The 14,834-nt window shown below is 38.2% G+C and overlaps 1 protein-coding gene across 1 annotated transcript in view; it reads right to left on the reverse strand.

Moving 5' to 3' along the window:
* Positions 1-12,955: 12,955 nt before the first annotated feature.
* Positions 12,956-14,834, reverse strand: part of TBK1 (TANK binding kinase 1) — a 39,302-nt gene continuing 37,423 nt past the window's right edge. The window contains exon 21 of the mRNA XM_061204406.1: positions 12,956-13,651. Coding sequence (XP_061060389.1) covers positions 13,600-13,651 — 52 coding nt within the window. The 3' untranslated portion in view covers positions 12,956-13,599. The remainder of the gene's footprint in view (positions 13,652-14,834) is intronic.

The following is a 14,834-nucleotide window of genomic DNA, read 5'->3' on the forward strand; positions in this document are numbered from 1 at the left end:
CAGGGGAAATGTCTATAAATATTGAATCCTTTCATTGAGAGTAAGGGATACCTTTCTATTTACTCAAGTCATCTTTTATGTTTCTAAGTAAAACGTGTAAGATTTCTTCTTGTAGATCTTACATGTCTTGTTAGGTTTATTTTTTAGATATTTTGTCCCTTTATTGCCAATAGAAAAATTTTTCTTATTTTTCTTGGTTATTATTTTTATAAAGCAAAATTTAATTTTGGAATTATAGATTCGCAAATAGATGAAGATAAGATCACTTACTGTTTCTAAAATTATTTTCAATTAATTAATTCTCTTGAGTTTTCCTGATATACATAAGCACATGGGGAGCAAATAATGACAATGGGTGCCTTTTCCTTTCCAAAAATTTTAGGTCACATTATGTTCTCTTATTTTTTTTATGTTTTTTGCATTTTATGGTACATTTAGAACAATACTATTATAATAGTGATAGTGAAATCCTTGTCTTATTTCTGACTTTAATGGGAATATATCGTCATTGACGTTGAGAATTAGTTTGAGGGATGTATAAAGACCATGTCAAGGAAATGTATTTCCACCTGTTTTTATTTTACTAAGATTAAAAAAATCAGGAATAGATGTGAATTTTATTATATGGCTTTGCAGCATATACTGAAAAGATAACAGGCTTTTTCCATTTTTTTAACCTACTGATATGGTGAATTACATTAATAGTTTAATACTGAACCACATTTGCATTCTGGAATTAACACTGAAGATAATTTAGCTAACCTAAGTTATTACCAATGCATTTAGGTAGACTAGAAAAACATCAGTCTGAATAAATGTTAAAAATCTGAATTATTTCAGATTAATAAATTTCATTTCTTACTTTTATACACATTTACATACAAAATTAGAACCAATTTTCTGATGGCCAGCTTTATGTAATAGGTAAGATTTCAGTCCCCTTTAATGAAATTGATGAGCATTTTTATAATATTTTTAATCCTAGTTAAAAATAGGGGCTTCCCTGGTGACGCAGTGGTGAAGAGTCCGCCTGCCAATGCAGGGGACACGGGGTTCGAGCCCTGGTCTGGGAAGATCCCACATGCCGCGGAGCAACTAGGCCCGTGAGCCACAATTACTGAGGCTGCGCGTCTGGAGCTTGTGCTCCGCAACAAGAGAGGCCGCGACAGTGAGAGGCCCGCGCACCGCGATGAAGAGTGGCCCCCGCTTGCCGCAACTAGAGAAAGCCCTCGCGCAGAAACGAAGACCCAACACAGCCAAAAATAAATAAAATAAATTAATTAATTAAATAAATTAAAAAAAATTAAGAACTGTTTTCATTTTTAAAAAAAGTAAAAATAATATAATGAAGTAATACTTAGAAGAAGTTTGTTCTCTTAACCAGCTTAACATCCTTCCTTCCTACATTCTTCTCAAGTAATTTGTCTAGAAAACTCTTTCTTCACAGAACGTACCAAAGCAAATAACAGCCCAGCTCAGATACTATGAGTCAGAAGAGTTTACAATGAATTGTGTTTTAATGTTTATACTTTTCAGTCCTTTTATTTCCTGATATTTCTGTTTTTCTAAACTAATTATACAATTAAGAGTTTTGCAAAACAGAAAAGAAAGAATTCTGGTCTCCCTGGAGTTTTAGTTAGGTTCATAGATAATTGCCCAGGACTTGTTTGGTCCTGGGAAGAGGCCAGATATCCCTAAAGAGAACAGAAGAATCAGAAGAGGGTAGGGAATTATCAAAGGAATAATGCAAGGAAATTTCCCAGAACTGAGAGACATGCATTTCCAGTTTGAAAGGGCCCAGTGGGTGCCTAGTTAAATAAAGAATTTTTAAAAGGCCTACTCTAAAGCATTTCATTAGGAATTTTCTGAATACAAAACCTGAAATGCCTTTCACGAAGCCTTTTTACAGAAAGCTACTAGATGTTCTCCACTAAAGTGAGGGAGTAAACAAAGAGTGAAGAAGAAATAGGATATGAGAAGTGGGTGACCCAACTCAAGAAAGAGGTAAAGGGAATTCTCAGGATAAAGCCTCAGCCGGGTCTTGAATAACAACCTGCCCACACTGGCACAAGAGTGCTCTGGGGTAGGGGGTGCCTTGGGGATGTGGAGGTGACAGGCTGTCTGAACTGTCTCATTATATGTAAAATTGTGTTGAAAGGTTGTTGAAAAATATGGGAAGAATTAGAGATAGGTACCAACAAAAAACAGAAAGCAAAAACCCAACCCAGGTAAATTAAAAAACAAAACCAAATCAAACAGCAATTACTAATGAGATGGTGCAAATTAGCTAGGACTGAGGAAGTTAAACTCTCTATTATTCATCAGTCTGGGAAGACAAACAGATAATGTTAATGCTTCTCCCATACTGCAGCTGTAACACGTCATAAAGACCCCCAAGAAATCCCCCAAGCCATGCCTATGAGAAGCTTTGCTGATTGAAATATCAGGAAGAATGAAACATCACGCTCTTGCTTGGAGAATCTAAGTCACTTTGACCCAAAAAGACAGCTTTGGTTTCTCATCTAGGTGCACTACTTCAGAGAAGGCTTTTCTGAACATGACATTCCACATTCACCTTAATTTTGTGGTTTCCCAGGAAACAGGAGCCTAGGTCCTCTCTGCAGTCCAGACCTGAGGCTGATCCCTTTATACACAGTCTTGCTCTGCACTTATCAAAACACTGCTTGGTTCACATTTGTCCTGAAATCCACTCTTCCCTCCAGTTCTATACCACCTCTATCATTTCTTTGATGAGACACTCATGATTGCTCTGGTGTGAGGTCTCCCTTGTTGTGGGATTTACAGGTTTGTCTCCAGGAGGCTTAGGCTGATCAATCTAGGAAAACTTGGAGGTTTTTGAGATTTGCTGAGACCATTGCTGCTTCGACTGGGAATAACATGCACCCCTGAGACCCTGGCAGTCTTGTCTGCTGAAGGCCTCTCTTTCCCTGATGCATTGGTTTTTCACTGAATCTGCATTCTGCTCAGTGTTAGGTTTATCATTTGTCTCCTGAGATTTGAGGGTTCTAACCAGACCTTGTTATCTTCTGGTGAAACCTGGCTATTAATACCCTCTTGTCTTCTGTCTGCTTGTCCAACATCTTAAACATTGTGCGTCTCTGAGAATGTTCCTTAGCCTCATCTGTGTCTGAGAAATTTGCTTTGGGAGAGAGCTTCTCTTTACGCAGTCCACCTGCCATGAGGCTACTGATTCTTGGGTCAGCAGTTGGGGCAGCTTCTTTAAGGCTGAGGGATGAGACACTCAGAAGCAGTATCTTTACCTCTGACCAACAATCAGCCAGTTTCTCATGGGCTTATCTTTCAATAAAATTACACAACCTCCTGATATAACTCCACTGAGGACAATTTGGAATTATGGGCCACTTTGAGGAACCTGGACATGAATCATTGTTCGTTTGAGAGACTCTTTTTTTCTTAAATGAATTTATTTATTTATCTATTTATCTATCTATTTATGGCTGTGTTGGGTTTTCGTTGCTGCGGGCGGTCTTTTCTCTGGTTGTGGCGAGCGGGGGCTACTCTTCGTTGCGGTGCGCGGACTTCTCATTGCAGTGGCTTCTCGTTGCAGAGCACGGGCTCTAGGTGCGTGGGTTTCAGTAGTTGTGGCTTGCGGGCTCAGTAGTTGTGGCTCGTGGGCTCTAGAACACAGGCTCAGTAGTTGTGGCACACAGGCTTAGTTGCTCCGCAGCATGTGGGATCTTCCCGGCCCAGGTCTTGAACCCGTGTCCCCTGCATTGGCAGGCAGATTCTTAACAACTGTGCCACCAGGGAAGTCATGAGAGACACTTTAGAACACAAGGGGGAGAGTGTTTCATCCGTCTAAAGGAGAGAGAACTTCACTGAACGTGGGAGACTCCCATCCTTTGCTTCCATTTCTCAGAGATGAATAAGTATTGACTTCTCTTTATGAGCGTGGCTTGATAATATTGTTAAGGGCCTGAATTACTATTTAAACCATCTGTAAAAACTCTTCTTCTGTGTGTGTGCAAATATATTCTGTTCTGCATCTAAACCTTCTCCTCTCTCCTGGCAGAGGGAAGATAAGCAGCTTAACATCTGTGTCAAGCTTCTCCCTCTCACATAGAGTCAGAGAGTTTGCTGTTATACTCCACCAAGCACAGACAGGCCTTATCGATTCTGTGAAGTTGTCTAGTCCATGGGCCTGCCTGTTGCCCTATTGATAGAGAATACATTCTGCTAGAAGGTTATACCCTACCCTCTATTCTCCCACCTCCAAGGGGGATCGTCCTTATCAGGGCTCCTCCTCTAACGAGCTATCCTTGAAAGAGCCCTGCAATATTGGGAACAAATGGGATGCTGTCTGGTGAGCAGCTGCCCCTTTTGTCTTCTTCTCCATGGGAGGGAGGTGGTTTTATGTGTATCCCAGATGTGCTCACATCTGCCTTCTTACATGAAGCAACAGACTTTTACTAGGTCATCAAGTCTCACTGAGCTAACTGCTAAAATCTGGGGTAAAAAGGGGGCAAGAGGGAGAACCCACATTCAGTGTAAAAAAGTCCCCCCTGGTATCTCCTCTCCCCCAGAGACCCACCTAAAAATAGCTAGGTCTTCTAGATCTGACCATCCTGAGGGAGAGTTTGCTTGTCTCATGAGACATGATGAAAAGGAATTAAAGAGAAAAAAAAATTTTTTTTTTCAGCCACGCTGTGCAGCTTGTGGGATCTTAGTTCCCTGACCAGGGATTGAACCCACGCCCTTGTCAGTGAAAGCATGGAGTCCTAACCACTGGACCACCAGGGAATTCCCAAGAGAAAATATTTAAAAAAATTAATTAATAGGACAGGCTTTTGTCTCCAAAGAGGTGTCCGGGAAGCAATGTTCAATTGGAGATTTGTAATGATTTGGAAAATGGAATGAAGAGCTGGGCTGTGAAAGCGATTGCTTTGCCTTCCAAATTAAATGACCAGGATAACTAATGGGAACACCAAAGTGCCCTGGAGAAAGTTACATGTAAAACAAGGTCAATTTCGATGTGTAGGAGCCTAAAATTTAGGGCTCATCCCTATATATGGAGAGTCTAGATATTTATTTTTAAAAAGAGCATGCATACACTTGGTATGTAAGTTCCTTAAACAGGATTTAACATAAGGTCTCAGATATAATGACAATTAACAATGCCAGTCCTGTTCCTGCAGATGAATAACACGGTGACATGCTATTCAACTTCAAGAAAACTCCCACCTTTCTGCTCTCGTCAGCAACCATGTAGCTGATTTTGTCTATATCGTTCCATCTTAGGTTCATGATATTCATGGAACTGGAAGGAAACTTTAAGATCAAGTCTAATCCATACATTTTACAGATGAGAAAGCTCAAGTCAGGGAGATTTAAGTTACTTGCTTAGCGTCACGCAGCTTTTGGTACAAAAGCAAGGCCTGACGCCAAAGTCCTGTGCTCTTGCCACTGGACTACCATACACTTGAGCTCTGGATTTTTTCATACACAGCTGCGGTTCCTCAGCTCAATTAGAAATGGTTCCAGGCCACCGAATGTGGATTTTCTCATACACCTCTCCCCATTTTTTCCCTTCAAGACCACAGATTAGTGACATGCTTAAAATATGTATTGAATTCAGATTTGTTGACTTTCTATATTTCTTCCTAATTCATGCCTTGGTGTAACTTACTGCTTTCTAAGGTGGAGATGGGGAGATAAGAGAAGAAATGAAGGAGAGCGAGCTAAGCTGTGTTACATTACTTGGTGATAAAGCTATTTGGGAGCCTTCACTTCATTAGTGGTATTAAAATGTCAATCACTGGTCTTGTCTTGAGACCATTTAAGTTTTCAAGTGGGATTTATTGGGATAGAGGTACTTAGGGAACACTTGGCACATTTCTGTGGCAACCTTAGATGACTGTAGGATACTGATGAATGACAGTTTAATTCCGAAGAGGCGACCTGATGTTGAGCTATCTTTTGTAGGTGACCGCAATCCATCAATCTACACAGAAGGTTGGAGCAAGGGTCTCCAGGGATTAGCAGATTTCTAAAAGTAAATTCATTCTTTTAACTCATTCAACTCAAATCCAATACGGCTGTTCTCGTAAATCAATTCAGTAAGACAAATAGTTACTAAGTGCCCACTATACACAACACTGTTATTAAATATTGGAGAAAGAATAAAAGATAGTTCTTGCTCTTGAGGAGCTATAATTCTGTAAGTCATGTATTTTAATAATCTCATTAGAATGGGGTATGCTAATTCTCATTAGAATATCTCAACAAAAGACTTTACTTCATTAGACGGTAAGTAAAAAGATTGTAGGAAACAGGCTCCAAACTAGTAAGAATACTAGCAAGCATTGCTTTGGAAAAATAAATGACCAGACTTTCTAGGTACAGATTATCCACCAATGAAGGCTATCTGTAAAATATAGTAGACCCCCTTGTCAGGGAGCAGAGGGGAGATATGTTCCAAGACCCCCAATGGATGCCTGAAACCACAGATAGCATGGAATGCTATGTTTTTTCCTGTATGTACACACATATGATAAAGTTTAATTTATAAATTAGACATAGTAAGAGGTTAACAATAACTAATAATAAAATAGAACAATTATAATATACTATAATCAAAATTATGTGAATGGGGTCTCTCTCAAAATATCTTACTGTACAAATTCTTTTTTTTATAAATTTATTTATTTATCTTGGGCTGCATCGGGTCTTTGCTGCTGCGTGCGGGCTTCTCATTGCGGTGGCTTATCTTGTAGTAGAGCACAGGCTCTAGGTGCGCGGGCTTCAGTAGTTGCGGCGCGCGGGCTTAGCTGCTCCGCGGCATGTGGGATCTTCCTGGACCAGGGATCGAACCCGTGTCCCCTGCATTGGCAGGCGGATTCTTAACCACTGTACCACCAGGGTAGCCCCTTACTGTACAAATTTAATACCTTTTTTATCTTAACTAGGCACTTATACACTGTGGCTGTAACTTTCACAGTTTGAGGTGTGACAGCAAAACTAGCATAAATTTCTTTTTCCTTCTTCACAATTTCATGGATAGAAGATTTGTTCTTACTGTAGATCTTAGCAACCTCGGCATATGATATTTTTCTTATTGAGAACTTCCCCTTTTCACTTAAAGGAAGCACTTTACAGCTTCTCTTTGGCATATTCGAATTGTTAGCATCACTATTCTTGCACTTTGGGGCTGTTATTAAGTAAAATAAGAGTGACTTGAACACAAACACTGTGATACTGTGATAGTTGATCTGATAACGCAGATGGCTACTGAGTGACTAACAGGTGGGATACACCTGACAAAGGAACGATTCACATCCCAGGTGGAAGGAGCGGGACACTGCAAGATTTCATCATGCTACTCAGAATGGTGCACAATTTAAAACTTATGGATTGTTGGTTTCTGGGATGTTCCATTTAATATTTTTTGACTGAGGTTGACTGCGGATAACTGAAACCACAGAAAGCAAAACTGAGGATATGGCGGTTGGGGGGAACTACTGAGCTCAGTGAGGGTTTATATATTCACATCCTCTGATGTTTACAAACCACAGCACTGTGGAGTGGTAAAAATAGCACTGGACAAATAATCAGATGATTCAGGATAAAGTTCTAGTTCTTCCCATGTAATAGTGTTGGAAGTTAAGATATTTAACCTTTTGGGGGCAGTTTACTCATCTTTAAAATGAAGGGATCAGAGAAGATGATTTTTCTAAGTTCCCTTGAAGCTCTAACATCCCAAATTATGCTATTCCATATCTGAGGGATCACACACACACAACCCCGAGGGAGTTTTAAATTATTAAGTTAGATAATACATATTTTGATAGTGAAAAAGAAATGAAAGAAAATATCAGTTTAAGGAAAAAGAGATGATTGAAATTTACTAGGCCCTACATTTTGTAAAGTTTTTAATCAGATACCTTCCTTGGTGAACACAGATCACAGTCATTTCTGTGCTAATTAAAGGAGGCTCTGGTGCTGGGTCATCTATCAAATCAGCAGATTATGTTTGATTATCTATCAGACAAGGGGTAAATGTTAAGCACTTACGTAAGATGCAGAGCTACATGGGTATCAAAAAGCCATAACTATAATTTTAAGTCAATTGCAAGGTGAAAATTGTGAGGGAAGAGAAGGTGCTTACCTTGGTCCAAGGTGGCGTGTCCAGCCCTCCTCCCACGTGCAAAGTAGGAAGGTGAGAGCTGGGCTCTGCAGAAGGTGCATCAGGTACCTTCTTCCCTCAACCCCCTCTCCCCTGACCCTCTCACATTCCAGCCAGGCAGGACTGGACAGAAATGCAGAGCTTTACGCAGCAGCATATTTAAGGTGCTTTAAAATCTTACATTAATACTTGACTAAAATATGCCGTAGAGACTGACCCAAAGAAATATGAGGTCCATTAACATTTTTAGTTTTCTAGGAAAAGGAGGGGAAGGCACTTGATTAGTTTATTCTTTTTTGTTTATTCTAAGGTATTTTAATTCCACAAGCAAATTGAGATTCATTGAAAATAAGAGCTATTTTTTAATTTGCTTTTTAAAGCTAAACATTCTCCATCTCCCTCTAGAAAAATTCTCCGAACCCAAATGCCTAAAAAGCATAAATTGGATTATAAAATGTTCATGGCTTTTAATATCTCACCTTCAAATTGCTTTCTCTTAATTTTCTCTCAGATAACCATGTTAAATAACACGTTTTAAAGGCTTCAAGAGCTTTATTTGTCCCCCCTCTACTTGAGGGAGGCTCCATTTTAGTAACAAAAAAATGTATTTCAAATGAAGCATTAGCCTCAGATGACTTACCTCCACCTTGGCTCCAGAGCAACTTGGATTTCCGATTCTTCGAACAGGTCAGTGACTTGGGGAACCAGTAAAAGAGCCGGGCTATTCTTCTGAATGTCTTGTTAAAGTCACTTCTTATGGCCATAGCTAGAACTGTAAGTGTTCCAGAACAACACTCCACAGATAGCACGGATGGGGAGAACACAGTAATACCCACATATGACACTTTAGCTGTGAACTCTCTTTCAGCCAATATGTCTGGGGACCACCTGTTAGCCCTAAATCCCCTTCCCCTGTCATTCCTTTGGTGTCCTAAGCCCTCATAACTAGAAACTGTATTAATAGACGTTCTTTCTAAAGAAAGAGTTTTAAGCTTCAGAAACTCTAACCTAAGGCAACACTTGATAATTTTTAAGTACAGACCCCACCCCTGCCCCACCTCCTCTATAGAAATACAATTACTTTCACACAGGAGCAAAGTAACCAGTATCCACTAACTCAGCATCCAACAGAACTGTCAATGGCAATTCATAGGACTTGCTGGTGATTAACACGCTACCTCCTAAAGCCATAGCCTTGATCCCATTTGTTTTGTACATCTTTTACTGGAAAAATGATATGTATTTTAAACCTTGTCAGGAATCTATCCCAGAAAAAAAGAATATGACTGATTCTTACAAGTCAAGAAGTGTATAAAAGAAAACGATTTTTTCCAGGATACTGTTTTGGTTTTTGACCCTTTGAACATTTCTCCAGACCCTTCTTTAACTTTAGTGTGTGATTTCAGCGGACACCAGCATTTGGCTGCCTGCTCTGCCAGTGGGACTGGGGTTCCCATCATCACCCCTGGAACTACATCTAACAACTGGTTTTTGTGCATTCTGTTTACGTCAAAAGAAATAAACTTACTCAGAGACTAGTCCTTATGAGAGCCTGATGTAATAGTTGGACAGTGCTTTTTTATATGACACACTAAATTTCTGGAGCTGATTTATACACACACACACAAAAGGATATTATCGTATTACCAGTTTCCGTTTCCAGGTCAGATGTTTTTGATTTCTATTCCATTTTCATGAGTTCTTAGAAATATGCCTAGGAGTCTGCTTGTAAGTGACAAGTGGGGAGAAAGTTCAACTAAAACAATAGTGTAAGACTTTCTGACACTTTCATCTTCCTAAAAATAGGATGTGGGCTGGTGGATCCTGCCCAAAACAACAGCATTAAGACTTCTTTATGTTTTCCTTTCAACAGTGTCTGTCCCAGCACTTCTCAGTTTTGAAAGTTTGAGTAACTATAAATTTTCTGCAGCACTTCCTCAAAGACAAAGTACAATGCGAAAAATGCCCTTCTGAGTGGACTGAAGTCAGAGATAAAAGCTCTGGTTGTGGCTGTGATTCTGAAGGGACAATAAAGTTTAGACATTTCAGTCAAGACTGCTTATTCCTACTGATAGTCCCTTTCTTAATTCCAAACAAACCTCTTACTTTTAGCACAGACCACCACAAAAAGCAAACTTCATCACTTAAAAAAATAACAGAAAAACAAACTAAAACACGTTCTGGATAACTTTTTTTTTTTATAACTTATTGATGCAGGTATTATATTTTTAAAGAGATATTTTGAGGAAAAGATCTTTTTTTTTTAATAGAGACTTTTTTGTTTTGTTTTTGTTTATTTAGTTGCACCAGGTCTGAGTTGTGGCAGGCGGCCTCCTTAGTTGTGGCTTGCCGGCTCCTTAGTTGTGGCTCCAGGGCTCCTTAGTTGTGGCATGCATGTGGGATCTATTTCCCTGACCAGGGATCGAACCCAGGCCCCCTGCATTGGGAGCGTAGAGTCTTATGCACTGCGCCACCAGGGAAGTCCCTGAGGGAAAGATCTTTATATCTAAGAAGAGACACTCTGCTTCGACACAGTGTAACGAGGTCTATAAGCCACTTACACAGTATTTGTTAATTTCCAAAATAATCAAACTGGGACATTTAGAAGATGTGATGGGATTATTTTCCACATTTCTTCCCTAACCTCTCCTCTAATTCCTTTTTTATTTACTCGAAGATATCCCTTTTTTTCACATAATTTACGTTCACTTATTTCATTTTTGATTATTACTTCTGCTGTTAGACCTATAATCTCTTTTCTACATTAAGAGTTAAATCCTACCCCTCACCTGTCAGAATGGCTAACATCAAAAAGAACACAAATAACAAATGTTGGTGAGGATGCAGAGAAAAGGGAACCCTTGTACACTGTTGGTGGGAGTGTAAATTGATGCAGCCACTTTGGAAAACTAAAAACAGAACTAAAAGTAGAACTACCATATGACCCAGCAACCCACTCCTGGGTATATATCTGAAAAAAACGAAAACACTAATTTGAAAAGATACATGCACCCCAATGCTCAAACCAGCATTACTTACAATTGCCAAGATACAGAAGCAACCTAAGTGTCAACTGACAGATGAATGGATAAAGAAGATATGGTATATATATATAATGGAATAGTACTCGGCCATAAAAAAAACACGAAATTTCACCATTTGCAACAATGTGGATGGACTTAGAGGGTATCATGCTAACTGAAAGAAGTCAGACAGAGAAAGACAAATACAGTATGACATCACTTTTATGTGGAACCTAAAAAATACAACAAATTAGTAAATACAGTAAAAAAGAAACAGACTCACAGACAGAACAAACTAGTGGTTACCCGTGGGGAAAGGGAAGCAGGGAGGGGCAAGATAGGGGTGGGGGATTAAGAGGTATAAACTACTATGTATAAAATAAGCTACAAGGATATATTGTATAACACAAGGAATATACAATATTTTGTAACAACTGTAAATGGAGTATAACCTTTAAAAATTGTGAATCACTATATTGTACACCTGTAACTTATATAATATTTTACATCAACTTTATATCAATTAAAAAAGAAGAGACAGTATCAAAAAAAAAATGAGTTAAATCCATTAACTCTTCTACTTGTTACATATAATATTTTTAATCCCTGTCTTTTGGAAATATATCCCAATATGGAAAAAAAAAAAAGCTAGTAAACTAGAGATGCAACTTATTTTAAAGCTAATTTCACTTACATAGTAACTCTGAAAATTTGGTTAGCAGACCAATGTCACCATGTATTTACTGACATAAGGTGTTTTGAATGAGGATGCATTCTTGAGGGTAAAATATTGAAAGCAAGAGTGCTTGATTTACATGTTGCTGTAATGGGGAATAGAACAGTTAGTCTTAATTAATACTAGTGTGGAACAGAACTGTTCTTACCAGTATAACTTACACATATATAATCCCCACAGCAAGGGTTTGTTTATTGGTGTTCTTTTCTAGAGGTGCTTAAATAAAAACGAAATTTGCAAATATATTAACTGATCACATAACTTAAGTAAAATTTTACCTAGTGTTCAGTGATATAAACATTTAAACTACACAATTAGACACTGATGTTAGATGGTCAAATAGAAAATTAAAATTAAAAGGGATTAAATACCCCCTTGCCCCATACACTCTCAGACTAAACAGTTTTTGACAGGGGATAACTGTATTTATAAAAGTAATGTCATTGACCCATGCATTTATTTTTATAATGTATACATGTGACACTTAAAATTCCCTACTACAATGATGCATCAATTTGAGATTTCAAATAACATCCTAATCCGTTTTCAGTTTTCCAATGTTCATGACAGCCAAATTTATTTACTACTTAGGACATGATCTCTTTATGATATACAGGTTGTACATGATCATACTTCAGTCATCTAAGAAGTCAGAAAGCAAAACTAAAACCAAATCCTTCTTGGGCAAAATAATTTCTCATTGAGCACAATCCTTTAGTCTAGAACTCTGTGTACATTTTTCAAAGAGAAGGCTCCTTTTGGATTTGTATAGCATACATTTATGAATTTATGAAAGAACTTCTACTAAACTTGGAATCAGTGGGTTTAGAAGAGTCACAAAATTGCCCCTCGTGTAATTTCTGAGGATAATTTACCATTACCACCCATATTATTTTTCAAAAGATAACTTTCGTTTCTCAAACTGTTGTACACAGAAAAATACAAACTCTTCACATTACAATTGAGAAATTTATTGATACTTCTTCATGAAGTAGTAAGCAGAATTAAAGTAAAGAAGAAATATACAGCTTAAAACAGTTGAAATGATCCTAAAATTTTTATGACAATTATACATTTATGGCCAAAATAAAAATGAACAGTTTTTAATAATTAAATCACTTTAAAAATTTTGCTCAATAATTTACCTGAAATTAAACAGATACAAGGATAACTGGGATAATGCCACTTTATCCTTCTCAAAAAAACTGTGATCCTAGTAAAACAGTGGTTCGGTTCTGCTCCCCACTCACAAAAGCTACCTCTCCATTCTATCACTTATAAACGTGTTAACAATCAACCTTTACTGATTTGTAAGGACGCCAATTTTGGTTCCACTTAAAAATGTTTCCAGTAGGCAGTCAGAGATATATGACTTAGCTGGCCTTACTCAGAAGTGTCGAGGATCAGTAAGTATCTCAACGTATCAGTCATGGCTTTCTTCTCAGTGCTCACTGAGGTCAAATGTCCTCATACAATTATAAATGTTAAAAAGTAAAATTACATCTTAGCAGCCAAAAATTTATATATTTTTATGTATTTACAGTATTGTACATATTTACATGACCACATCAAATAGTGAAATGTAGAAACAAGAGACCACCTACAGAGGCATTTGTTTAATGCCCCAACATTATATTCTTGTGCAAACTGAAACTTGCCTCAAACTTCTTATAAAGCTATAGACAGTCAACATTGCGAAGGCCACCATCCATGGTTAAAGAGCCAAACCTAAAACACAAAAGAAAAAAGGCAATCTCAAAAGATTCATTTATTTGGCCTCCAACATTTTAAAGAAGAATATAAAATACTTTTCAGAGGAATAAACTATTATTTTTAAAGAGTTAACCAACTATAATTTGCTCTATTTCTTACTGAAACACAGTGCCACTATCATAAATATGTGAAAAAATACAACTCAGTGGCTTGGGAAGACTTCTTAAGAGAAAATGGGGGAGTAATGTAATCTAGAAAGTGTTAGAAAGAGCTGGATAATTTCTTTTGGTGGGGTGGGATTTATAAGCAAAGATGTGGAGTTGGGAGTCAGGGACAGTAAGGAATGGAATCTTGCTAAAACAGAATGTTACTTGGAGGAATAGTGGAAAATAAAGTTGGGTGATTAGGCTGGGGCCAGACTATTATATTCTTTTAATTCAAGTATGAATTTAGACTTGACTTTTTAGGTAACAGGAATTTAGAAATTTTTGAGCCAAGGGAGTGGTATGATTAGATCAGTATTTGGGAATATTACTTTGGCTGTAAAACCCATGACAGATGGGAAGAGCTGGTTAGGGAAATAGGTAGTAGATTATTATCATGGCTCACAAGGTAGGGGGAAAGGAGATCTAAAGGAGGTTGATGAGGGGGAACACAGAAACGTTTGAAGGAAGATTACCAAACTTGATGAAAGGGAGTAAAGAAGAGTGAGTGTCTAAAATAATTTATGGGGACTTCCCTGGTGGCACAGTGGTTAAGAATCTGTCTGCCAACGCAGGGGTTTGATCCCTGGTCTGGGAAGATCCCACATGCCACAGAGCAACTAAGCCCATGCGCCACAACTACTGAGCTTGCGCTCTAAAGCCCGCGAGCCACAACTACAGAGCCCGCATGCCTAGAGCCTGTGCTCTGCAACAAGAGAAGCCACGGCAATGAGAAGCCCGCGCACCGCAACGAAGAGTAGCCCCCACTCGCCGCAACTAGAGAAAGCCCATGCAGCAATGAAGACCCAACGCAGCCAAAAATAAATAAATAAAATAAATAAATTCATTAAAAAAATAAATAATAAAATAAAATAATTTATGTTCATGGTAGGAGGAGAAAGGGGAAGAAGATGAGGAAATTACAGGGGAGACTGCGTTGGGAAGGATGATGTTAAGTGATTTTAGATACAAAAAAATCTGAAGTGATAGATATC

The sequence above is a fragment of the Eubalaena glacialis genome, chromosome 11 (genome assembly GCF_028564815.1).
Source record: "Eubalaena glacialis isolate mEubGla1 chromosome 11, mEubGla1.1.hap2.+ XY, whole genome shotgun sequence".
Classification (NCBI taxonomy): Eukaryota; Metazoa; Chordata; class Mammalia; order Artiodactyla; family Balaenidae; genus Eubalaena; species Eubalaena glacialis.